The 27835-nt window shown below is 43.3% G+C and overlaps 2 protein-coding genes across 3 annotated transcripts in view; one reads left to right on the top strand and one right to left on the bottom strand.

Moving 5' to 3' along the window:
* LOC105704319 (nuclear pore complex protein Nup88) overlaps positions 1–27835 on the bottom strand; it is an 83411-nt gene that overhangs the window by 24684 nt on the left and 30892 nt on the right. The window lies entirely within an intron of this gene.
* On the top strand, positions 2087–5236 carry LOC105704328 (uncharacterized protein F21D5.5). 2 transcript variants are annotated; one of them, XM_012433438.2, is made up of 8 exons: positions 2087–2354; positions 2725–3299; positions 3415–3660; positions 3733–3804; positions 3889–4167; positions 4230–4511; positions 4597–4658; positions 4799–5236. In XM_012433438.2, exons 1-8 carry the CDS (start codon positions 2213–2215, stop codon positions 5028–5030), a joined length of 1890 nt encoding a protein of 629 aa, XP_012288861.1. In that variant the 5' UTR covers positions 2087–2212; the 3' UTR covers positions 5031–5236. The 2 variants fall into 2 exon arrangements, with proteins under 2 accessions (XP_012288861.1, XP_012288871.1); XM_012433448.2 differs by having other exon boundaries at positions 2088–2354; positions 4907–5236.

Here is a 27835-nt window from a genome sequence, read left to right as displayed (position 1 = left end):
GGGGTATCGGCGTATCAGGGAGCAATTACTTTTGGCCCGAAGGCACCATTTCTGGCCTTGCAAGAAAGAAAAAAAAATAACTGTCTCGGCGATACGCCCCTCGGATCGAAAATTAAGATAAATATGCGAAGGGGGGCATGGTGAAGTATTCGTAAAGGAGAAGGATTTGTAATTAAGTGTAATTATAATTATTTTGTCATCCTTTTGAGAGAGAAATTATTTGTTGTTAAAATAATGATTTACGTCGGTAGCGTTTTTCATCGAAAAAGAAATGTCGAAATGTTTTCAAATGAATACACGGTTCCATTTCTTGTGTTTATTGAAACTTTCCGGTCGCTAGGTCAACCCTCGTAATTCTTCTGCCAAGGGCACTCTCGTCCGATTCCTTCTTCTCGAGTGATTGATTTTCGTTTAACTCGATCGCGAATCGACGACGGGCGATATTGCCCCTTAATTCCGTTAGGATTTTAATTTATCACAGCCCCGGTGGGGTGCAGACAGAATCGCGAATAATTCCGCAATATGATGAATAACGCGCTGAGCTGTCTCGTGTTTTCCTGGAGGTATAACTCCGCGTACATGTACAAACTGCTACTACTGGAAGAATTTTTCCAAGTCCATGATCAATGCAGCCTTTCCATCGAACATTTCTCGAACAGAACAGGGTAATCATTTGAAAACACTTCACGACTAATATTATTCGTCCAATATTAAATTTCAAAATCAGCAGTTTAACCTCCGAGTTTATTAATTTGGTATTAAACGAATGCAAGGGTTAGAGAGCTTTCAAATTTCCATTTGTTTGAAATTTTTTGTCGATTCGTATCTCTTTCTTTCTCAAAGAAGCTCCGAGGGGGCTTTTCCGGTCACTCATTCACATAGCGGCCGCGGTGGAGGCAGCTTAACTTTGAAAGTTACTCATCTTGACGTGGTTAATGCGAGGATCAGAAGCTCCCCGTTCGAAGAGGTCGTCGTATCGGGAAGGCGAGGTTCCTCGCAATCGGCGAAACGAAGTTTGCACGCTTAAGAGTTCTTCCCTTATTAAAAGGGAGTCCCCAGGGCTGAGGCCGAGCACTAAGCGGCACGTCTCGGTGCTAGGAACACATTTATTAAAGGCAGTTCTCTTTTCCTCCCTTCGGCCGCAGTCCCCGACCCCCGTTCACTTTGGTAGCTGTCTGCCGTCTTGTCCGGGGCTACGGGAGAAAGAAAAAAGACGTCACATTGTCGACGCCTTATTAATCCGGAGGCGAGGGGGCTTTGAAGAAATTAAAAGAACAGAGAGTATAATGTGAATACATCCATTCCATCCTCGCCCCCCGACCCCCGAAGGACCATTACCATTTTCACTCGGCGCGCCTGCTAAGTACCAGACAGATAGACATCTTGAGCCTTGTCACGGTTTTTAAAATCCGATGTATATATGTATATATACACCCTATATACGTATACCCTAGCTCGCTCCGCTCTCTCCACGATCCTTTCATTTTTAATGCCGCCACCTCGGCACAGACCGAGATTTCTTCGAGAGAGATGGGGATTGCGGAAAAATTTTAGACGGCTTTAAAGACCCAAGTAAGACTCGTTAAGAGGAGAGAGGAAAGGATCAAGATGGTTCGAGCCCCGGATATTAGTTCAGGGACGAAATTCGAGGAAATGAAGGCAATTCTTTAACCGGAACGGACCTGTACGGCCGGGGGGAGAGTAGATAATGGATTGAACTTCTCGTTTGTTTATATATGGGATGAGTAATAAATTATTTATCTCTTACATGTTATGATACGTTTATGTAAAAATTACTTTTTGCATATAAATTAAGCCTAATTATATAAATATCACCGTTTTTTATATTTATAAATGCTGCAATCAACCACTGAAATTCATGAATTTGTAAATTTACCTTCAGAGTGTCCGGTTCGTATTCAGTTCCGAGCGATACTGTGCAGTTTAGCGTGACTTTTTCTGACGCACAAGTTAAATCACGTCATTTGAGATGATTAATGGCCTACAAGGTCAAGGAAATGGACGAAGGTTGTTGGATATGTAGCGAAGTTATTCGAAAGTAATGACGTGCGAATGGTGCTATAATTGATTGGTTAAGCCCTACTCAGGTGGTCAGAAAAATGTAAGATGGCGTCCGTTGCGCGCCTTGGCAGCTGTTAGCAGCAGCCATGCGCAAGCTACGTGAAATTCATGCGTCGAAGCATATAGAAGAATGAGTGTTCGGTCGAAAAGTTGTTACATTTACAGCGACGACCCATCTCTATCGGCGGTTTATTTGCCCGACAATACTCCAGTATTCGTGGGACGGACGATAGAAACGAAAATTACCGACACCAAGTGTTCGAGGAACCAAGGTTAGTGGACCTGAGGTTATATAACCTCTCGCGTCACGACAAGGATTTGAATAGCAGTGACGTGACACGTGAATTTCTTATGGACGTGCATACTGTAGGAGAAACCACGTGGTCGTAAATGTGAAATGCAATAAATAGGTGGTACTTTGCCAAAAATACTAGGATATAACCCTTGGCATTGAAATATCAAAGTAGATTGTAGAACATCTTCCTAGAGGGAAGGTTATAAGAGATTTGTTTTAAAGAAGTTGCGTAGTATAGGGCAAATTGTTTTTTTAACGATTCAGTAGCTTGGTAATAGCAATGATAGGTGATAAGAGATTTAAGTTTGTGCGCATGTCGCTTAGTCTTATGCACGTTGTCTTATCAGTTCGACTCTGCGCAAGCTACACGGACCACAAAGTATTTGTACAGCAAGTTGGTTCACGACCATCGGGATTAAATGGACTTAAAACTCAGAAAGGCGAGAAGATCACCGCTAAGAATGGAGATATTTTGGAAATCTTGTACGGAAAGTATCCATATCGAATAGAGTTTAATCCTCCTCCGGAAGAAAAATGTGAAGACACTCGGAGAAAGAAACGAACTCTTGAGTCGAGCACTGAAAGTATAGAGAACGGTGAAAACGAATCAAGGCATAGCAAGAAATCAAAAATTAATCCATCCTATTCTGGATCGGACAAGGAATCCACGGAAGGAGTGTCTTGTACGGAAGAAGATATGGACGATGCCGTTGATAAAGAAACAATATCTACGATACTTTCAAAAATTAAAAATAATAGTGGTACAAAAAACCCTGGGGATGCAAGTTGCAGTAAGGACATAGATGATACAGATGATACAGAAGATATCGCAACCAGAGAACCGGCGAAGGAAAAGTGGGAGGATTTTGATAACAGGAGTCTTTTAATATATACCAGTGAGGGGGTCGAACATCGATCAAAAGTAATTAACTACATTTTATCAGTAATTAAAGAATCGATTATATTTTCTTTGACCAATGAAAAATTGAAGGAAGTCTTAATTTTTCAATTACAATTTTAATATTTTATTTTTTAAGATAGCGGCATATGACATGGATGGAACATTAATAAAAACAATGTCAGGATTGGTGTTTCCAAAAGATTGTAATGATTGGCAATTATTATATTCTGATGTACCAGGCAAATTAAAGAAGCTACATGCAGAAGGATACAAGATTGTGATTTTTACAAATCAAGGAAGTTTGGGGCTTGGGAAATTAAAACCCAGTGATTTTAAAGTTAAGATAGAGAGAGTGGTTAAAAAGATTGGTGTTCCAATGCAGGTAGGCCATTAAAGAATAACGGAATAATGAAACAACATATTGCAATGTATGATAATTTTATGTTATTTAAAGGTATTTATTGCTCCTGGGAAAAGTATATACAGAAAGCCAGTCACAGGAATGTGGGATGTACTAGTAAATCATGTATGCACTAATTGCAGAATTAAGTATTTTACATATAAATATATTAAAGTAAATTCTTTAAGACCTGAATATATTTTGTCTTAGAAAAACGGTGGAGTACCAGTAGATAAAGACAAATCTTTCTACGTTGGAGATGCAGCAGGTAGAGACAAGAATTGGGCTCCTAATAAGAAAAAGGATCATTCTTCTGCAGATCGATTGCTTGCTCTTAACTTGGGGTTAAAGTTTCAAACGCCGGAGGAACACTTTTTGGGACAAAAACCAGCACCTTATAAAATGCCTGATTTTGATCCAAAAGCATTAAATGAAATTGATAGTATATGCGATCCTCCGGAAGCGAAGATCATCTCAAGTAAACAAGAGGTATATACTTGAATCTTTGTGTTAATATTAATGCAAAAATTAATATGGTTTCTTAAAAATAGGTTATTATTATGGTCGGTGGTCCAGGTTCTGGAAAATCACACACTGTTCGCACGTATCTTGATAATTATATACACATAAATAGGGACACTTTGGGCAGCTGGCAAAAGTGTGTATCCATGATGGATCAATCGTTGACTCAAGGAAAAAGCGTAGTCATTGATAATACCAATCCAGATCCAGAAACAAGGCAAAAGTATGTAAAAGTTGCACAAATGCATAATGTCCCGGTAAGATGTTTTGTTATGAAGACAGATACTGAGCATTCCAAACATAATAATAAGGTATGCATATTTATTTTTTAGATTAATTTAATATAATAGTTTATTCTGTTATAATATGACAATTTTTTCAATGCGTACTTTCCAGTTCCGTGAACTCACAGATTCCACTCATGACAAAGTTAGTGACATTATCATTAATAGTTATACGTAAGTAAAATTAACATTTTTTCTCAATATGTAAAGACTTTCTTTATTATTCGCATTCATATGCTACGAATGGTCGGCAACCGTCCTTCGTACATCACCAGTCCAGTTCGGTAATGATTGTGAGAAAAATGTTTTATCAGCGACACAAACTCCCAACTGGTCTGGCGCTGCATAAGATTTGTGAAGCTTCTGATACTCCTGAGCCTTCGAGTCTACGCCAACCTCTTCACGAGTGTGCAACCTTACAGAAAGAAATACGTGGAACCCAGCCTGGAAGAGGGATTTGCTGAGATTGTCTATGTCAATTTCGTACCTAAATTCCAAACGGACGAGGATCGAAGATTGTACGAGATGTTCCTCTTAGAAAAATAATAATTCGGAAGAAATGGACTGGTAATAGTCATCTTCAAACCATACAAGTGTAAGCTAATTTAATCAAGAACCTCATTTGGTACATTCCATAACCATACGTGTATTACTAAATGTTACATGAATTGTTGAAAATTATCTCAGTATTTATTACCCAAATTCAGCAGCAATAATTTATTCTAATAAAAGCCAGTCTTTTTAAAGTCCTCTGCACAATTGAATATCATTGTCGTCGGTTTACCCCCTGGTTCATTATCCTTATTATTAAGCATAAAAGATTTAATAAAAAATTTATATTCGGATGACCATCACGAATGCGAAGTGTCACAGTAACTTTAATACGTTGTGGCATTAAAATGTCACGATTAATAATAGAGCACAAAGGTCGAACGGGCTCGACATTATATAAGCATTCTGTCTTACATATCAACGTACAATTTAGTATTTCTTTTTATTACGTTGTTATTTGCGAAAAAGGAGTATTTACTGTTTTAATGATCGAGAGCGCTGGGCCAGGAGAATCTCGCTATCCGTTCTCAGCAAGTCGTGCTAATGGGAAGTGGAAAAAACACCGGGAAGATCCGCCTGCGGAGGCAAGGAGCAAGTGGAAAAAGTACGCCGAGGGAGTATAAGGAATTACCGTCAGTTGGGGTAATTATTCAGCCTGCCCCTGGGTATAGGGAAATAGACAGGAGCTCCAATCCTGGTCTCATCCCCCCGACGATCCGGGTCTCCCGGATAACGACGTAGGAAAGAATTATAAAATGGAATGGGGGGTCGACATTAATGCATTGGGGCTCGGCTCGTCCTTCCCTCTCCCGCCATTCGCTGTACCTTGCGAACGGCCGTCGAGGCAAGAATCTTTATTAGAGAGGAATATTATATAAAAGGGGAAGGAACGCTTACGCGTGCACGCTCACTCCTATATATTTGTACACCATCTATACATCTTTTCTGCTTTAACGTTAAGTTTTCCGTAATTATTATTTACAAAGAAATAACGCATATGCTCGGTATATATTGGGTTCGGTCGCGAAGTGGCGCAACAAAGAGGGCGATTCTCGCATTCCATGTACCGAGTGTGCCTCGCGAGCAATTTCGCCCGAGGAATGACTATGAGACTGGCATAATGGGCAGTCCTTCCGAAACACATGGATTAAAGCGCGCGCTGGGCACCGCGGCGTGAGGAGGGCTAGCGATACGTTTGCCCACATAAGGGGTGGGCATAATGTTGGTAAGGATGGCAAATGAGGGCGTTAGCCAAATAATGCAAAGCAAACCCGGTCTGAGATATAGTCCGGCATTTGTCCATATTAAGGCGCCTTCGGGTCCCGCGCTCGGTTCGCGCGGGCCCTGGAAATTATATAGCGGGACCGTCACCCGTTATTAGTCAGTCCGGCTCGCATGCCAGCGATAACTATGTGTATGCCGAGCACCCGTTATATCGCCATTTATCACGCTTCTTCGTACGCGTAATTTTACGTTGTAATTTCTTGCGTTATGCGCGACCGACACTCGCTCCGCTCCTTCCAGTTCGTCCTGGAATTTCGCCGAGTATTCGCCAATCTTCCATGGGGTGGTACCATATTGGCGGCGAGTGCCATCCGTGCCGTCGGCTAGGGTCACTTCTCCTTTTCCATTTACGGCTCGCAATCGTTACGTAAAGGGTTGGTCGAATGAATGTGGAAAAAAGAGAAAATTCAACCCAAGCAAGGGGTACGAATCAGGGGTGGTATCGTGGCATCGCTCAATTTTTACTTATTTAAAATGTCCGATATTCTTCTGGTCCATGAATTAACGCAATCGCCAATTTCTTTTCTTTTTTTTCCTCATTTAACGAGCTCTGACGAGTACACCGATCGATTTCAGCTTCTCCGAGGCGATTGTGCGAGCCTAGTAATGCAGAGTTTCATGGTATGCAGATTATCGAGGCGCATTGTCTTGTTAGGACGATCCTTACCTCGTATCGCTTGTACACTCACTACTTGCCGTTCGGAACGTCAAAGAGGTTTTCCGCGAGAACGGATGTCGTCTCAGGAAGGAGCCTTGTGGGGAATCTGTGGGATATTCAGTAATTTCGCGAGCGGTATCCGAGCCGAGCCCTTTGTCGCACACTCGCGGGACTCATCGAATAATAGGGATAATTGGGGATTGCTACCCCCGCGGGAAAATTCTATCGACGAAGCCCACCCTCCCGAGGAGCTTATTCGCCGAGAGGGCGGATCTCGTATCTCGTATTTATCGCGTTCGTGCTTCGAGAGTTTCTTGGGAACGGTCTCTCTCGCACACCCTGCCAAGTCGTAACGCGACTTGCCCGGGCCAACTTTAAAGGCGAACGTGTAAGTCTCAAACTAATAAGCTGACACGGAAGCACGGCAAGGACGGAGCAATGCAAGGGTTGGGCTTTCACTTGGTAGGGGAACAAGACACCAATTATGACGTTGATCGTTTACGAGCGGCTAAATTGGGTAACTTCGAAGGACAATGGCTCCTTACGTCGACGGACGAGTTTCAGGGAGTGAGAGCGTTTCTACTTTTCCGAGTTTCCTTTTTCTGCACCCTTCGACGATGCGCTTTCCAGATAGATGATCATGATAGGTGGTCATCGTCACATATTGTATGCGATTGATTCACGCATATTAGCACTAGGGCCTCTGTATTGTATGACAAATTTGTACTCTCATCGATCACACGATAATGTATGTCTTCTTACATGGGATTTCATGAGCACATATTATGAGATATATAAAAAACCATGAGTTACATAAATACGAGTGCAAACGGGGATGCAGAAGAAGCACATAGCTACGCGAATCACTGACTGTAAAACTTCGATATGAAGTAAATATAAAGTAAATCTGTCGTTGGCAATTAATAGCTCTTCAACTTTTTTCGAAGTATCATTTTATATATATAAATGTCAAAGTATTTATAAAAGGGTTATGTGGGTGCACCGAATCATTTGAAACTTCAGCAAGGGATTATGGAGGAAGGAAAAGTGCGATACCAATGAAATTTCATTAAAAAAAAATGTGCGCTTGGTTCTAGCCCGAGGTACAATAAAAAATGTTTTTTTTTTTACTATAATGTATTTGATATACGGAGGACGACCCTTTCATAACACTTTAAATATTCTGGGATCAGGTACTTGAATGAATCTGTACTATTTACACGTGAAAATAGCATGTATAGTGTAGTGCAACGGTTGACCCGCCATGTTTTTTCGGACAATTGTAAGATTGCTTTTTCAAGGCATACAGTTGTGTCCCCACGTATTTCAATTGCAGGCGAATCTGTGTGCACGAGAAATGTATCGGGGTAGTGTTTTCTGGTGGTTCGTTGCCGTTTCCTGAGGTTCTTCTACTAGAAGGCGTGAATTTAACGTCTTGGCGAAGTTACCGCTCACCGATGGAGTCTGAGGACTCGTGGCTTTGCGAAACGTTCACCGCCAGGCAACTTCAAGTTAAGCAGCTAAGGATTATAGCGAGCCGAGCTATGGACGGATTACGGTGAAGTATCCCTGAAGTGCCGCGATGTGGATAATCACATTAATGAAATAGATTCGCACGCATTGTCGCGCGGATGTATAGATTCGGATTACGCGAAGCCAAGTCTATCCCTGTAATCGCGTCGCAACGTCATTCCGGTTGATCCTCCACAAGCGTTCGTTTCGCAAAGAAATGATATTTTGATTAAAAAGTTAAGAATAATTTGGAGAAAATCATGACGGAATGTGTGATAAAGTTCTACGATTCATCGCAGAGTATCAATTATCGATACAACTCTATCTGGAAAGAACGATCAACGAAGTTATCGCCAAGAAAGAACGAAACATCATTCGAGATGATAAATGGTCGAGAAGTTTCCCATTGGTTATTAATTTTAGACGAATTTAATTTTGCTACTACAAATAAAACCTTGAGCTTCATTGATCGGGTTAATTTGCTTGAAGTTAATCGGAATGTTTCTGGAGTTGATTTGAAAGTCCAATAATTTAAAAAAAAAATGTGACTCTGAACAAGCAACCGAAGTAACGACAGGAGCGGCCCATTAGGTTATTAAGAAGTTTACTCTGCGAGCTCGCCGAGGGCACGAGCGGCTGCGAAATGAAGCGAGGTGTGTGCTTAAGATTTTTATGCCGCGCTATCTTACACGCCGCTTTATGCCGCAGTCAAGTTAAGCCGGTTAGTCAATTTCGAAGCGCCGGTCTCTCGAGGCGCTCCGAGTTGCTGCGACAGTATTTATGTAAACTCATTTGTGCTAGATTTAATCCGATTTGGATACATAAGAGAAGACTAGGATCACAGTTGGTCGAATCCGAAAAGGATTTAAAGCTGGCAATGAGAGGAACACGTGTAGTTAATGTATCACTTAATATACCATACTTGGCACATAAGTACTGATATCATTAGGCGGAAAGAAGATCGGTACGCATAAAGTTAAACACACCGAATTAGAATTAGATTCAATTGATGTCCTACAAAGATAGTTGGGTTAAGAATTTTTTTTTCGGCAGGATGAATACGAATATTTTTGTTAGAAAACTTGATGTAGTAAAAATGAGTATTAATTGTTGCGGTCCGTTCGTCGGGCGACTAGATGTAACTTTTATTCTATCCATGAATATTTGTGTAGCGTGTTGTAAAAAGTGGACCCTATTTGTAGTGAACGGTGTATTGAAATCGGATCCATTTTTTTTTCACAATTCCGTAATATTGTGAAATAAATTTCCTTTCAATTTTATGAATTCTCATAAATAGTGCAAACGGTGGTCGACGGATAAAATTTCAGGAGCCACCCGGTATGCAGTTTTCAGGTAGGGGTACGTTTAGATGCTTGGCGGGGGTGTAAATTTGCATTGAACGAAATGAGCCGCTATGGGGCATTCCAGTCCGAAGTTAATAGCTTCGGAACGATTAACTGTATCTCTTCCTCTCTCTTTCCCTGCTCCTCCAAATCTCTCTCTCTCCCTCTGGCATCACGACCGTTCCTCCTCTCTGTCGCGCGAACGCCGCCGTACTATCCCCTAATAATGTATGTCCCAAAGGTCGCGAAATAATTGACTCCACTCGGTAAACCCCAATTGCTCCTAAACGGTAGATCACATATAAACCAATCGAACAGATCGATCGGCTTTAAACGTTTCTTTCCATCGTTCAACCATCGAACAAACATTGCACGTGCAATTGCGGTGACGATTACAGAGAAGGGTTAGGGGAATCCATACGGGAATCCGGCACCTCGGCGTTGCAGCAGTCAACAGTTTCTAGGCGTGTAAAGGCGCTATAGGGGTTATAGAGCATAATTTAGTGGACAGTTTGATATACAAACAATCTTTAATGAAATTCTTGGTGTTCATTAATAACGCATTACAGCCTCGCGGTAGTGGCGTCGGTCCCTGGCGTTTTCGCATCCCCTCCTGCGCCACCCCTTCGTACTCTCAACCCTCTCGACACACGCTACCACCGATGCGTTGACAACGATCGTTCCGAATTCCTAAATACCGCCGAAAGCCGAGTATGGCGAGCGAACTCGATCGCGTTTTCAAATTTACACCCTAGGTTTTAATCAAGGAGACAAACGGTTTTAACCAACGAGACCGTTAATTGGAATACTTTATAGTTATGATACACTGTTGAAAACAGTGAATTTCTGGTGAAAATATAAATAGACAGGACGGCGATGACGATGTTAGTTTAATTATGCTACACTTAAAACAGCGAACATTAGTTGCAAGGAAGAAGTAAAAATAATAACAAATGACTTGAATATATGGTAAAACTTGGTGAACGCTTTTATTAATTTATATTCTCTTTTAGATGTACCTGGTGGCGTCGCTGGCGTTTCGATTAAAGTAGGAGTTACGAATATACGGTACACGTGAAATCCCGAAGGGAATCTTTTGAAATAAGGTAGAAAGGAGTGGAGCGTGTCACTGATAGCATAATTGGTGTCCGAAGAGAGGCGTGGCAGTGGCGGTAGGTTTCACGCGTGATTAAATTCGCGTGTACTTGGAAATTTACGACCACCAGCTCTCAAGCGAAGCTGCCATGATTATATAATTGGTAAAATAATTAAAAAGCAGGTGCATGCGATTTGGTAAATCTATGTAAACCATCGGTGATAAATGCGCATGCAGTGTTTTTGCAGGGCGAAGTCGCCACTTGCGCCACGAACTACCTGCCACTTCACACCTTACACGTTTACTTCATCAGATATTTCATATTTCAACCTCGAAATGCGAGTTCTTATTGTCATATTTAATATCATCGTGTACGCATTACCTATCTCGATTATTTTTTCTTCATTATTATTTTCAAATAGCGCATTGCAATGCGAAAATGTTCAAAATTGACGTAGAAAAAGGCAGGGCGATATTTCGAAAGTACATCCATTCACGTGGAGGTTGTTGATAGATTTTCGGAGGGTCGTAAGGGGCCACGTGGTTCTCCGTGGCCGTTCACCGATTGGCTCCGCCCTCTTTATCCCGTACCACGTGGTTCCGAGCTTCCCAACCCCTTCCAACTCGCTCACCACGGCTACGCCTTTTAAGCCTCTCTCCTTTCGTCGAATGGTAATTATCCCTCGGACAACGAGAATGACAGGGATAAAGAGAAAAGTCCGATTAGGGTAGTTTATCCCGACCGGTAATGGAGTTCCTCGCTTTACCGCCCCATTCCTTATTCGAGGGTCGCGCGGAAAAAAGGAAATTAAAGAGCAGTCGGACAATGGTCAAATCGCTTGATAATGCATTCGGTTCTTTCAGCGGACACTTGTGCGATATTCCCGCAGAGTACTGAATATAAAAAGTGCGTGCTATTGAAGTCGAGGAAAAATCCCGATGCAATTTATGATATAAATTTTACGGCTCGCCTAAAGAGGAACATCAAATGGTATTTAAAAACGACAAATTCAGGGATTGCAATAGCTTCTGCGCGGTGGAGGTGTTAATGGTTGTTACGTATAACGGCAGACATAAATGCCTTTCACGCGAACATGGTGTTTAGTGTATGATGGGAGTGTATTGGCGTTTGTCAATGGGCAAATACGCAAACGGCAATGTGTTAAATATTGTTTTTGGCTATTAACTCGGTTATGTTACTCAAAAAGTACGCGTTACACACGTTTCATCATATAAACCATCCTTTGCTACATTTTCAATTCCTGGTTCTTGTCTCTAGGGTTTTTATCTCTCGACGTAGTTATCACGAACTATGAATTTTCTTTGTTAAATAATCCCGTGGATATCTTCTTGTCATTTGATAAAATCCCGCTGTTTCTATATTGTACAATAATTTTTACTTTTCATGACGTTAAAGCACAGCGCCTTATTTAGCTCGGGGTTCAGGCTTAAAAGATTCATTCTCATCGAGAATTTTTTAATGTAAATAATTTTACCACCGTTAATGTAAATAATTTTATATAAAAAAAAAACAGACTAACATTCTCGTTTGCATTAGTTTCAAAACTGAATAATTTGTGTACCTCCGAACTTTATTTTTGAAGGTAATAATAAAGTTCCCAAGAAGGTACAAATGTTTTGACTGCACCCTTCCTCACGTGGGATGACGATCATTCTATTAATCAAACCAGCTCTAACGTGACTGGTTATTGCACATTCGCGTCTTTCCTGTACACGCAGGACATGATTCAACAATTCCCAAATGTAATCGCGTTATGGGCACCTTTTCCCCGCCCCCGCCAACGTCAACCGGCTTCCATGTATGTTATGACGAAGTCGTGGGTGCGGCGATGGAATCCATCATCGTGAACTGGCGAGGTCAAAGTATAAGGTTAAATTCGCGGGATGGTCACCGCCACCTCCCTTTTATTTCTAAAAAGCATAGCTTTCGCTGGCAACCTTCGTTAGCTCCCGATATTTCCGAGAAATTTTTCTCGTTTAGCACTTTCAACTCCACGACGGTCACCAGTGACCGGCATGCAATACTTGTTTTAATATAATACAATTTACGTGGGGTGAACGGAGTCTATCAAAATACGTGGGGCGTTGAACGTGTTAATCTCTCTCCACTAACTTACTACCCCGCGTATTACATATATTAATTAGACAGATCCCAAATATCACGACAAAAAAACTAGAAAAATATCCTGCGACGCGGAGCTTGAAAGATTTATTCGAGCTTCGAAGTTTCACCTTCGAATTAAAATGAACGATCCCGATGTAAGGCTGCAACCTAGGAGGGAAAATTGTCCCGGTTGTCCACACCCTTTTCTACCTCACGTTAATGGCGTAGGGACAGAGAGAGAGAGACAGAGAGAGGGGGAGTATCCTTCGTCAGTCCGATGTCTCGGAACTGGAAAAAAATACTTTGGGTGTCACTCGAAGAACATTCGGGCCATTCAGTCGGGTCAGGCTTTGAACCCCTTTGGTGTCCGCGGAATACTTAGGGCGGAGGTCCTATTAAGCGCGACGACCGCCAGTGAACTTTTTAATCTTGGCTTATCCCTGGGAGCCGCGTTACGGCACGAGGGTGGCCGGCACGTAGGAACACAGGGAGGCGCCGGCGCCGGGACGCTGGGCCGACGCCGCCGCGACCCTGGACACGCGTCTCGGCGCTTTCGCGCGCGCGCGGACGCACACGCATCGCGGTGACGCGGCAGGACGCGCGAGTGTCCGTGAATGGCCGCGGACTCGTACATTGTAAAGATCAGGAGGGTAATACCGGACAGCGGGCGTGCACTGGGGGCGATATAGAATTTTAATATAGTGGTTTACGAGCGCGATTGTCCGCCATTTTACGGGCGTTATAGGGGGGCGGCCATTTAAATTCTTAGATCTGCATACTTCGCGGAATTGCGTTGGCGCAATGAGAGCCCATAGAAGCCCGAGAGGCCGGGGCCCACCTACCGTATTACCATAGAGCGCCAAGCGGACATTCAAATATCTCGGCCGCCTCTCTATATTATGGCTTAATAAAATAATAATATACAGCCTTGGCCGTGCCGGTGCTCGCCGACGGCGTTACCTACGAGGGTATCGTGCGTGCGTGCGCGTCGACTCGCCCTGCGTGCCCCTCCCCGGACGTGACCCGGACGAGCTTTCCGGCGAAACCTTCGCTAATAAAGTCCTCTCGAAGCCCGGCCTTGGATCCGCCGAGAGACCATTTGATTATCATAGAATTCCAGTTTCTTCGATACGTGCGGGAAGATTATTAATTCTTCGGACCGCCCCCTTCGTCCGTCCCGCTAGCGCACTCGCTCGTTCTCTCCTTCGTCTCGCGAATGAGAGCGCACGGTTTTACGAGGCGGAAATATTCTACATTTCTGACCGATTTCGTGGCCTCTGCGGGTTCCATCGGTACACTCTACAGGCCCTTTCTTGGTTGCTTAATATATTGCAGGAATCAAGATATCACTGAGTCAAATATTCTGACGTTACGTCATTTTAATTAGAAATTTGACACAGGAGGATTAAAATATTTTTTAATCTTTGTACATATCGAGCTTTTCTAATCGTTCGGGTAGAAGAGGTTCCCAGGAGGTGCCCAAATTCTGCACGAGTGATGCAGAATTTCACGTTCCACTGGAGCAGATTGATTTTGACGTTAGGCAGGGGAAATGTTGGAAAATGATGTTACCATTAGCGGCAGGCCGCATATTTTTGTTTGGAGGCTTAAGACGACGAGAATGAGTCGAGAAGTCTTGATCTTGGTCGGTACCGGCGCTAATTTAGCATCCCCTAATCGCGAGAGAAGCCCTTAGGCGTCGGTAATCGTCCGGACGAGTGCGCGAGCGCTGGATATAAGCCGTATCAGTTATAATTTACAATGTTATGGCGATTTTATGTATATCTTGCCGGCGCGCACCCCGCGCGGAGAAGTATTATTTAAATTAAACGGGGCTAAACTAAGCGAACGGGGCATCGAAGTGGGGCGGTCGGCAGAGGCCGCGGAGGTATGCAAATTATTATCGCGGGGCGATAATTTAAATGCATATTTCGCCTCCTATATCATTTTATTATTGCCAGCCAAGTTAAGTCAGTTCGCGGCAGCGTGCCCGTTTGCGCGGTAGCGAACCCCGGAAACCACCCCCGGCCACGAGGGGCATTAGAAGCGCCATCGAAGCGTTTTCCGCGTAATCCTTATTGTTACCGTTCCGCTTAAGGATACTGTCCTGTCGCGTTTAATGGCCACTAAGTCGGGATTAATATGCCGGAAGTAATTGCACGTTGAAAGTAAGTCGATGGCTCTTGACTTTTCGGCACGAACGAGCTAATGCGATTCAACTTGGATCATCTCGCGAACGGACTTGGGTGGATTCGGTGACAATTGCACATTGTCTCCTGGCGAATGATAGTGCACCGAATTACAAGCCGTATGGCTGGTTCGACGTTACATGTACGACAATCAACATTTCCCGTTTAATTTTTTTAATGGGAAAAAAAAATCAGTTTTGTCTACATTCTTCTTTTACGTTAATGAACTGTTATACGTATTTCGTTTTCGGTTTTACCCCATTAGTATCCGCAAATAAATGTATTGGTTGAGATAAAGTGAACCAAATAAAAATGATAAGGTTCTTTTCAGTTATACATTTTTCGTGACGACGAGTTGGCGTATATTTCCCTGCGTATTCTTTTGCGGTTCGAGTCCGCAAAAGCAACCGCACTCTAACTGCGCGGAATTGGAGGGGTCCGGCAAAACGGATGCGATGGGGCTGTAATTTTAAGGGCGAGACGGAAGAGCGAAATAGCCACGGAAGGTAAGGGCTGGACCAGAGTACACACCCGAACGAAGAAGGGTTAAAACCTACGGGCAGTATTTTAATTCCTGACCGTTATCGTACCCGGGGTTCGGGTCAGTAACGAAAGATACATGTAAGTTGACCCCGCCCTCGGGACCTCTCTGGACGCTTATGAATATTAATTTCGCTCCCGCGGGAGCCCCGACAAGAACAAATTAAATCTTTCCTTCCATACATTTCCCTTTTATTCACGTGAGTCCTCTTAAAATCCACAAATCCGCCAGGGAATGCGACGTCGTTCTCCCGGAACAGTGCCCTCCCTATTCGCGCGCGATTCTTCAAACTTAATTCTCCTCGGTCATGCATTATTTACGTTTTTCGAATACCTAAATAATCTTGAATAACGTCCCGAAATATCTTTCCAGAAATTCCTGTAATATATTTTTTTTTCATTTATTTCTCGCCGAGTGTTTTCATTGTCAGGAGTTTAGCTAGCGCCTCGTTGAACTATTGAAATCGTTACGTAAACCTTTCATTGGTACACATAAGATTTTTTTACATTGATTAGATATACATATTTTAGTCAAGGCATGATGATTTCTTGACGATTCGTAAATCACCCGGTTAATAGTGCCGTCCTTACTAATACTTGCGATGGATTGTCCAAATGGCAATGGGACTTGGCTCCTTTACCTTCATTCATACGATCGTTCGTCCGATTGGTCGTGCCTTCGCTGAAACTAAATCCCGTCAATTTTTACCGTTCAAGACTTACACGAACCTGATTGCTGAGTTTCTTTAAGCTAATTGTGTTGTTTTCCGCTAGTAATAATTGTTAAAATTCATAGTCGATAACGCCCCTCTTAACGTTGGGGGATTTTCTTGGAATTCGCCACCTTTCCAGAGCAGGGGTGGAAAACGAACGGACTTCGAGTCGTGCACGTACGCTCGCACACGTCTTCATATGTCACGCACACGGTGCTCCGCTGCGAATCCGGCAGTTTCATAACTACAGATATAACCAGGAGTTAAAACCACAGCACGAATGTCGTATCTTAGTGCTCCTGCCGGGTTCCCGGTACCCCCCGCAGCACACCCCCGCGCAGGGCGGATCTTATTATCAAACTAAATCTCATCCCCCGAAACAAGCGCCTAACCCCGGCAACTCCCGTAGATTTTCTCCTGGCGAGACCGCGGGGGTGGCTTTCCGTTTTCGCGCGGTCTTATCGAAAACTTTCGTCATTTTTCCTGGGGACTCGCGCCGGGCTTCTAAATCGCGAGGCAGGGGTGCAATTAAGGGAATGACTTACGACGTCGATCTTCTCTGACTTGCGGGGGGTTAATCGAATTTTCGACTGGTAACGCGGGGCCGGAAGAGGAGGAACGGGAAGCAAGACGCTGATTATCCCTGATATTAATTTGTCACAGAAAATTCTGTAATCGATATCCTTAATAATGCGACTTTCATACATCTCGTATTCTTTATGTTTTTCTTACATTTTGAAATATGCAACTCAGCGGATACATTTCAAACCGTGCGATGTATTGATCTAAACGAATTCTCCTTGAATTTCTTTTTTTTGGTGGTTCGATTGTCAGAAGCACGAACCAATTCTCTGGTGTCTTAGTTTGCTAAAACTGCTCCTTGTGTCGATAAATGGGTCCCGACTAAGAGGTGGACGCCAAATCGCAATGGCGGGGTGGAGCATTCGCTCTTTACTCCTTCAGCGGGGGGTAACCCAGAGATCTCGTAAGTAAAGAACATTAAGCCCACTCCCGGGCCGAGTTACTCCGCGAGGTGTCAAGCAACCGAGGAAGGCTACTCGTAACTCGGCGCGAAACTTCTCCTTCTGAATTTCTACTTCTGCCGGCATGTCCGCGCGCGGATGTGCGCCGCTGCTCTCGCGGCCCCCGTGTAAGGCGCCGTGCGAAGACCGGCTTAATGGATTTTCCCGTAATTGTAAAATATCATGGAAGTTGGCCGAGCACGTTTACGAGTGCGCGCAAGCTCTGCTTCCGGGCGCGGAGAATTTCTTGAGGACGTAAGGCGGGACTCGAGTCTTCGCGAGTATTGGGTGAGATATTCCCTCGAATATCCCACCTGTTTGTGGGGGGTGCACCGAGTCCTGTCGTAGGTGAAGGATACTTACAAGTACTTAGTTGGAAAAAGTTGGATGGAAAGGGTGGAGGGGAAAGAGCGTTCAGTCGATATTGATACGTGGTGGCTGCGCCAATTGCGGTACGTTGCAGAAGATTTTTTTAAGGGGCTTACAGGATGTGAAATACGTTTTAAGCTAGGTTTAATTTCACGCTTTTACGGCAAATTCAAGATAAAAAAGGTTTAACGTGTCTCCAATTAGCGGACTCGTGAAGGCCTAAAACCTTTGACCATTTTCAAGGTGTACGTGATTCCGGGGGAACGGTAAGTCTTAACAAAAGATAAGGTGGCCATAGAAACTAGAAAATGGTATTTAAGAACTGATGGCACCGACTGTTCATTTTTTAATATGTTCTTCATGATACTTTTTGAGCATCTGCTAATTCTATACTTATATGCCTGGTTTTCGTGTCGAATCATTTCAAACTGTAACACATTAAATGCAGATGCAGGTAAAGAGCATATGTGCATTTGTATAAGAATGGGGAATTACTTATATAGAAATGATTGATTTTGCTCGATAACAATGGTGATAAGTGCATTTCGCGCGATGAAACGACAAGGGGAAGCTGCACATCGCGAGGGGCTGAAGTGGCGACGGGAAAACGTCAGGGGAAAATGCAACGATAAATATGGCGGGTGCTGAAAAATACCCCCGCAAATTGAATAGCGGCAGGGTTCACGGGGTAATAGCGGTGCGGCGGAGAGGGAGGGTGGTTTTCGCGGTGGTAAGGGGTAAAATCGGCGGTGGCGGTGTCGCGTACGAGCACTTAAATGTACCCCTATTTGTCGGGTGTCAAACTGGCCGTTATCGTCATGGCGCCACTCGTTATGCGTACGCACCCCGCGAAACTCGCGCGGATCGAAAATAGCGGTTTTCAAAGGGCCGTATACTTTATGACAGAGTATTCAAATTCTGGGGGACAAGTAGCAAATTTGAAATATTTCTTATATTAAATCCTGTATACGAAAATAAATCTATATGATATTTAACTAGGAAGCTGTGATCGACGATTGGGGCGGCTCGAGTAACATGTGATTTGATGTTATGAGTTATTTTTATAAGAACTAATTTTCTTTATAGTTAGAGATTAATTCAATTAATCAGGTTTATTGTCTATGAGGGTTTTCGAATGAGAGCCGCGGTTGGTGTTGAATATTTGTTGACGTTCTGTCAACTTTGTAACTGGAAAATGTTGGCCGGCATCCCATGCGCACAGAACGACTTTTGATATTGGGGTTTAATTAAAAATAAACAGTGACAATTTGCAGCAAAAGGTAAAAGGTTTTGCACTCCCCTTCTAAATTCTTGGAAAAGAAGCGCAATAAAAAATAGGAATGTGGAGTTAGGACAGGCCAAGGAGACGAACAGCTACACGCTCGTTTCATCTCACATCTGGAATAGAGCCGAGAACGAGGAAGGATGAAAACGAGGAGGAGTGACGTCAAACATTAGTCGTAATGTCGCGGCAGGAATGCTTTTGCATCAGTTCCAACACAAAGTGGCTATTTGTTACGTTATTGCGTTTGATATGTCGTGCGTTACGTGTGGAAACCTTTGCACGTGTTGGCTGGAGGGCTTCGCGGGTGCAGGCCACATGCTGGTAATATCAGTCGATTTAAAATACAGATTCCCAACGAGACGAGCGTGGATCAGAATCTGTATCTCGCAGATTTTCTAGTGCTTACATTCAAATAAACATTGGATGGAAAAATTAATAATCGGAAACTATAACGATTTAAATGGACAACATACTCGAGGCACCCTACCCTAGCATTAGAAAGTTTGAACTATGACATTACTCTGTACACGATGAGTTAAATCAAGTATTCACTCGATTACTAGGTATGGTGTGGTAAATAAGTGAAAACTTTTAATGATCTATGTTGATGGCAGGTTGGCAGATAAAGATTCCAAGGCTGCCGTCTTTCGAATAAAGTAAATCTCACGGAGATCCCCGCGACGTCGAAGCCTCGGTCGAAGACAAAAGAGAGGCTCGGAATGAAGACTTCTTAAGTAGAAGTGGATGCGTGGGAAAGACATCGACAGGGGGTCTATGGGAAGTAAAGCGAGGGGTGAAAGCGCCTCGGGGGTAGTTTCTGGACCCCGGCTGAGCGTAGCGGAGTATCTTTGATTAACGACCGCGACACTGGATATAGACCGAGGACCAATCAAAGCCCTCAGACGCACTCGGTAGCACCCCACTAAGAAATATCGCGATGGGTAATTTATAACCGATAGCAAAAACCATCGGGGAGCTGGCGGGACATCGAGCTCGAACAGTTAGCCACGATTATGAATGGCGCCTATTTATTACGGATAACGATCCTTCCCGGTAGCTTGTTTCGATATCGATGGCGCCCCCGAGTCGATCAAAAACTCCTCTTTTTGCTCAACGCATTGACGTACGGAATCCAAGGATTCCGGAAGAGCTTGATAAACAATACCGATGCCCCGCGTATCCATGTATTGTATTAAAAAGTTACACAAATACTTTCAAAATTGCGAGCGTCAAAACGCGTGGAAAAACTTTGCTTTAAATAAGGTGGATAATATTATATGAAATTGGATCGAACCGAGTAATCCTTTTGATCCAAATATATGTATCCCACCTATTACCGTTTTTTGTATTTAGGATTTCTGCGTTTCGAGGGAGGATAGGGGATAAAATATCCCTCACGTTCCACCTCCGGGTAATTTGCGGGCTTTCTTCGGGAGGATCGTCGAAATATGTCCCTCTTAGCACCTTGGGAGAAAAAATGTGGGATCCTCATATCGCGGAGACATTTAAGCGGTTCGGGAATTCGGAGCGAATGTCTAGTATCGCCCGACTGGAGGTGATACATGGCTCACGAGTACGTGCCGCACGCGTGCATATTTCTCCCTCGAAACGTGGCTCGTGCACGCGTGAACGCATACGAACGGCTCGGCAACGTTTGCGGCACTGGCGGCTGGGCTCGAGTAAATTGTGAATATGATAATGTGAGCCCGCAATCCGATTCGGAATTTCACCGGCGTTTTTCCCATTGCCCGCCTATTTGTTTGAGGAGCTCCACTCCACCAGCGACAGCCTGACGAATGGGGGATATTCTCCGCCTCATCCGATCACCGCGAATATATCGCGTACTCGCGAGGGTGCGCCGGTTAAGGGTGAATTTTTCTTCAAGCCCTGCGCAATCCGCAGGATTGAACTCTGCCGCTGATGCGACCGGCTGATTGGCCGAATTTTCAAGTGCTACCGGGAGCGAAGATTACATCGCAAGAAAAATGAGAAATGTTTATAAGACTCGATGATAATTTTTAATCATTCCTGCCTATTTGTTGGTAAAAAATTATAATGTTGCGCAGATTAAGTTTATACGATAAAAATACGAATAAGTGGTACCGTTGTATGAAAAGTTGACGAGCTCTAGGTGAAGGAAGGACAAGAGAAAACGGATAAAGTATCGCTCCGCTCATTTGGATGTCTAACGATTGTTTTTCGAGCCCCCGAATGAGGGCATTTTCTAGGTTGAAATTGGTAGTCGGAAGGGGATGAATTTCGCGAAACTCGTCCTCGCGGAAGCCCGTACTTCACTGCTTTAAGAAAGTCCATTACGTCGTGAAAATCGCCATTAGGCGTGGGGCAAGACGCCGGAATTTTCCGAGCCATAAAGATCGGATATTGCGAGAATTATTCAGGATAATTTAAATTGATATATCAATTCCGTTTCTTCGTGGTTTTCCGTCTCGCTCGCTCCTTTGTCGGCGAGCAGAGGGCGCTAGGGGATGTTTCTTCGCCCGAGAAAACAAGAACATAAATTATGTACAGATAGGTACCGTAATTTAAATTGTTCGCCGCTTCGATATCGCAGAAATGCGTTTGTAGCACACGTCGTAAAATTCAAATCAGCTCCCGTTATTCATCCCGCGAATTGCCCGAGTCTTCCGGAGAAGATTGAGATTGGATTTTTAATCGTGCGGCAAACCCGAAACCCTTCGAGCAAGCGATCTTAGTTTAGTGACCCGAAAACCGCTACCCCGTACCGAAAAGGGATGGAATTTATGTCCTTCATCGGCACGGATTGAGGAACGAATAATGAATGAATTCAGGTGATATCGTCGACACACGTGACCCTGTAATACATTTGAGACTGTAAACGCATGTCCTTCCGACAATATAATTTAACGTTTATAGTAATTACCACCACTGTGAATTTCATTACTATTGAGACGGACTGCAAAAATTCTCACGTTCTTCAATTCGCTATGAGGAACGATATCTAAAATGTAATTCTAGAATTCACCGGGCGTGCGAAGGTGAGGCCGTGGAATGATTTGTAAGTCGGGACACACGTGACCGCAAAATAGGCGTAGATTGCGAGCAAACGGAATATTCGAGGAGGCGTACGATGGCGGAATAGTCGAGGGTTGAAACGAGAATGTATCGAGTGACCAACACTTTACCCTGACGGGGGGTGACTACGGTCACCTGGTATCGGGTTTCTCTGATACTAAAACCACTTTTTACGAGTGATCTCGGAGGCTCCAATTTGGACTTTATTCCGCGAAAAGCCGGTCTGGTTCGATTAGTCGCCGGGCTAACAACGGTGTCCTGAAATGAACCCTCTTGAGTTACTCTTTCCCTTGGAAAGACAGGTGTGTCCACGTTGTTCAACGTTCGAGTAATTCGCTTCAGAAGATTTGTTTTTGTTAGACCGGGCAGTGGTCTCGAGAATAATTTAACATGTTAAGACAAGGGTCGGCAGGGTCTCGAAAAGTTCCGTAACCGATGGTCGAGATCGAGACCTTTGTTATTTTCTCCACGCACTGTCACAACGTCCAGAAAACCATTAGGCATCGCTCAGGACTTAGAGGGTGGACCAATCATAAATAAGTATAAGCGCGTAAGCGGCTCAAGAATTTCCGTGACGAAGAGCCATACATCAAACCGGCGATCGTCTTCCACGGATAAACATATTTTCTTTCGGGCTTTATGACCAAGAAATCCTATAACGGAAATTTAGTCGACACTTATTAAATTCGGCAGAAAGAATGAATCAGAATCACGTGTACACAAGCGAGATCTCTTACTAAACTTGGTTCCGAGGTTACGTATTTTTAAGAAAGATCAAGATCTTGGGTCAAAATTGACTTGGTTGTTGGTCGTGATACGTTTCATGCCGATACATTGATATCAGATTTATCCTATTACTTTTCCAAGTATTGTAGAAATATTGTATGGCATTAATATTTTGCAAAATCATAATCACTGGTTTACCTGAATGTGAAGAGATGTGGAATTGGATGTTGAAAGGATCGTGAAGTTAGAGGAATCAATTGTTACAAATTTTATAGATAGCTTCGAGATGCCCTTTTTGAGATCCACTGTGTGGATAATGTAGCGAGGGAGGGGGTGAGAAAAATGACAATATTACCTATACACCCCATATATAAGAATCTGGCATTACGCGTGATGTATGGCATTTCGTAGACACCCCCTCGGAGTAAAGCAACACGATCCACTCGTCTGCCTTCCCGTCCACCCCCTGGAATTTCGTGCTCCGTATATTGATGTCAGTTATCCGCTGCCACTACCTACAACCCCTGTGCGCCTCCAAGTGCGTTTGTCTCTTTTCTCTCGTCTTGACTTCTCTTGACTCGCAGCTTCGATTTTCCTGGAAACGTGTCTCGATTTTCTAATCGTCTCCCATAGCCGCGACCTAAAAATCTCTTACATGAATTAAATAAACATTATACGAGTAAGTCAAATATTTTATAAGCCCGAAATTGCACGACAAAAGACTGTCAACCTGTATTCCCAAATTTATCAAAATATTTAATTTGACGTGAAAAAATTTTAATGTATACGTAGGCGAACCTTGAACACTTTTTGGAATCGTTCCGTGATCAATGTAAATTATTGATGTGTCATATTTCTTATATTTATAAAACCTTATAGGACCTTCAAAAATATGTAAAAGCAGTTTTCGAATCGATTTTGAAACAGGAATATTCTAGCGAAGGAAAATATATGAACTGCGAATCACCCGATATGAACGATTAAGCTCGAACCAACAGAGACAGAGCCCGTCATGTTCAACTCTCTCCTCCTTAATATTCCAGGGGTGGTTTCTTGCCCCGTTGTTTTACGGAGGTTCGATTTTCCTCCACATTAGGCTTCAAACTCAGCCACCACCGGCCGAACCCTCGCATTGCGCCGAACCCTCACGCTAATGGTTTAATTGAATTTCGATTATCCAAAGACGTTTCACTCACCGAGTTCTGCCTCTCGTTGTTGTGCGCTATGAATCAAAAACAGAAACCCCTGCGACTGACGTGATTATTGAGACCTCGATTTGGGTTTATTAAAGATGTCGACTACCCCGACTGGTGGCTCGTATTAAAATATCTCTTCTGTATCAAGCCTCCTTCTGAGGTATCGTTTGTTTTCTAGAGCAGCGACTTTCTACTAGGAAAACGTGAACAAGAAGTCTGATGAAATAATTTGTTTAAAAAGTTGGAACTGACACTCGACAGGTAGATGGTAAAGGTACTAATGAAAGCTATGGGAGATAATTTGGTTCCTTTTTTTCTACTCGACAATTTATTTTATTTTAATTTCTTAAAATATGATTCTCATTTTAATTTTAACGTTAGAGATGTATCGAGTTAACAGACACGGACTATTCATAATCTTATCCGGATTTAGTCTTGAATGGGCGATTCCGCTACGTCATTGTCACCATGTGGCATCCATAAATCACAAACCCAGGAAAATCGTCTAAAAACTGCTCTTTCTCGCCAATCCCACTCCTTCGGACGATTTCTCTCCGATTATTACTTCCATCTTTAATTTAAACCGTTTGATCCCATCCCTGGGCAAAGGGTTATGTTTCTGACACGGACTGATGAGCCCGCGAGTAGAGTCTAAGCTTCGATCTGGCTACAGGGGTAGTGTTCTCACGAGATCATTGTTGGCTTGGTACGAGGGTAAACTTTTGAAATTGTTCCTCGACCCTCCCTGCCAATTTTCAAGCTGATTTGCTCCGAGTCGTGGCAACCCTGAAAATCGTTCTCTCGGTTTTTTGTGCAAGATTAGTTGGTTAATATACGGCTTTTCAACCCCCTAACAGAAAGCTGGGGGTCCTTATATATTCTGCGAAAAATGGGGCGCGAACGACGCCATTTATTTTTTACGGTCGTGGTGTTCCCATAACAAATACTGCCCTGTGAAATAAAGTTGGTGACTGCCCGTGAAGAAAGCGTTTACTTTTTTTTTGCAGGAGCAGATTATCGATGTCGACAAAGATGACATGTTGTGACCATCGCGAAATATGTAATAGTCATATGAGTAGCACATTGTTGACAAACCTGGCAGGGAGAGGTCAAGACTTCGTTGACGTGTCTTTTCAGCACAAATGAGTCATATAAATGAAAGTCCATATTAGCGGAATCGATAGTCGATACAAAAGGTCTAAGCGAGGTCCGATATGGGAAGCGAATCACCTGTTGCTCCGGAGTGATGGGGTTGGGAGCGAGGGTTACAGTTCGAAGGCCATTCAGGAATTTAGGGGTAGAAACAACCCTCTGTTGGTTGTGTAGTGGCCAGCGAGTGGCTATATCCCTGAACATTCGTGGGTGGGAATCTCCTTGTCCTCTCTTTCACTCCCACTCTGTCTCCGTGTCTTTGTGTCTCTCCTCTTGCCACCAAGACACAATGACACGTTTTAAAGGGGAAGCCCCGTGCGACAAATGTCATTCTCGCTGACCAAGTGAACAGCACACGTTATTCTTATTTCAGCTGAAGAGAGTTTTCGGGATATCGACAAAACTCTTCTTAAAAAACATTATATACTTTCATATTTGATTCATATTGGTAGTACGGATAATTACTGAACCCACTTAAAAGAATTATGAAATTAGGATTAACACGTTAATTCGATCATTTATAAAGTCTGTTTATTTAAAGCATCGAGCGCAGGACATCATGTCTTACAAGGAAGGTACCTGAGGTGTCCCCCTCCGATTTTGTTCATTTGAAGGTCAAGAACGATTGATATGAAATATTACTGTGAAGGAAAAATCGAAAGTGAGTCACATGTCTGGACGAATCGTGTAGACGTATTACATTGTTTTATATTTAGATTGTATTAATATAAAAACTGAACGTAACCGTGTTTGTATTTTTCATTGCAACTGTAGTTCTTAAAAATGAGAGAATGAAATATTACTTACATGTAGTGGTTGAAAACCTGGCACTGCATACTGCTCGCTCGCGCGGCGTTACCGCGCGGCTACGCACTAGTTGCGAGGACAGCTAACTCCACTGTCTTATATTCTACGAATCACATTCCTTTGAACCCAAGGGGTAATTTACCCTTCGCATGTATCGGATGGTACCTGATCGTATTCTTTTATTAATTTTAATCGTTAAAGTCCTTTAAGCCCAAGGAAGTCGTACAAAGCTGGTTTTAAAACGAGATTATACATTATTTTATTAAAGGGTTGTTACAACCCTTAAAATTCGTTTTTCGAAAAAAACCAAAATATGCTTTTTTTGTATTGTTCTGGTCACTAAATTAACGAAGTTTCATTTGGATAGAGCAATTACTGCTCGCGTAAGGGGTAACAGAAGTATTCGAAGCGGTGGCTCACCCCTTCAAATTGAATTTTTTCGAAAAATTCCAAATGCATGTTTCATAATTCTTCATTCCCTACATTTTGACGGTTGTTCCATGAAAATTGGTCGAGTGCTTCTATATGAAACAGCAAACTCACCCCCTTTCACGATCAACTTTGAAGCCTGATTTCACCCCCTAAAAGTGTTTATCCGCCGATAAAAAAAAACACGGGTCCCTTAGATTTTAGTCCTCTATAACATATTTAAAAATGAACAAAATCGGAGGGGGACACCTCAGGTACCTTCCTTGTTAGATTGACTAGGAAAAACTGCATAGGTATTATTTTATAGTTTTCGAGAAAATTGGCGTTCGAGAAGAACGCCAGAAAAGGATAAACGAGAGAAAGCTCTCGAGCTAAGGGAGTTGCACGGAAGGAGGAACTCCCGTGGGATCCTCGAGAATGAGACTGGAATGCTTTATGAGGGGACTGACCGGCTCCTTATGGCCGGGGCAATGATCTATTACTCGCAAACTGAATTACCAGCCCCTTACAGCAAACACACACCTCACAGCATTTACCAGCTCGTGCGTGAATTTCCTTGCAAAAGAATCTCCACTGCACGAGGTTCATTACCGGCAGGTGACATAAGATTGTCCACATGAAGGCAAAAAACGTCAGAACAGAATTCAGACAGAGCTATAGGACCGAATTAAATTATGATACCACAATACTTAAACATCTGCATCGGTGTTGTTACCGCAAGAGGGTGACAATTACTCACTTTAGGTGGAAATGCCATACTTTCGAAAATATCGTTTGCTACTAATCATTCATCTAGCACACATATCTTCAGATTTTATACAAAATTACTCGAACAAAAATTCAGTCACTTTTCCGGAAGCTGGAGAATCACTGGGCCAGTATTTATAAACGCGATTGACGGCGAGAGGTAGATTATCAATTATCTCCCGGTGGCTCAAGCTCGTACGTGCGTCGCGTATATTCTCTCGCCAGGGGCGGTTGGACTTTTTTCACATGCGCCGGTAACGGTATGTGCCCGCGACACGTGGGTACACACGCGGAGTGGACACGTATGCCGGAATATTCACTGGGTCCAGGGAGCCGCGGGATTATCGGATTCGCACGTTGTACGTTGTACGCGCGACCTTCGCTTACGCACCTTCATGCATTTTCAACTCCACCTCCCTGTCGTGATGCATTGATTTGCAATTTACTCTTCCATTCGCTCGTTCGTGCGAGACAGGGGTTCTCAGGATCAGAGAACCGAGCCAGGAAAAAAGTTTACTTTTTCATCTTTGACACTGACGTCGGTACAATTGT

Source organism: Orussus abietinus, unplaced genomic scaffold, assembly GCF_000612105.2.
Source record: "Orussus abietinus isolate OABI.00-Male unplaced genomic scaffold, Oabi_2.0 scaffold38, whole genome shotgun sequence".
NCBI classification, from domain to species: domain Eukaryota; kingdom Metazoa; phylum Arthropoda; class Insecta; order Hymenoptera; family Orussidae; genus Orussus; species Orussus abietinus.
Note: the sequence above shows the minus strand (reverse complement) of the source record. Positions and strands in the feature narration are given on the sequence as shown.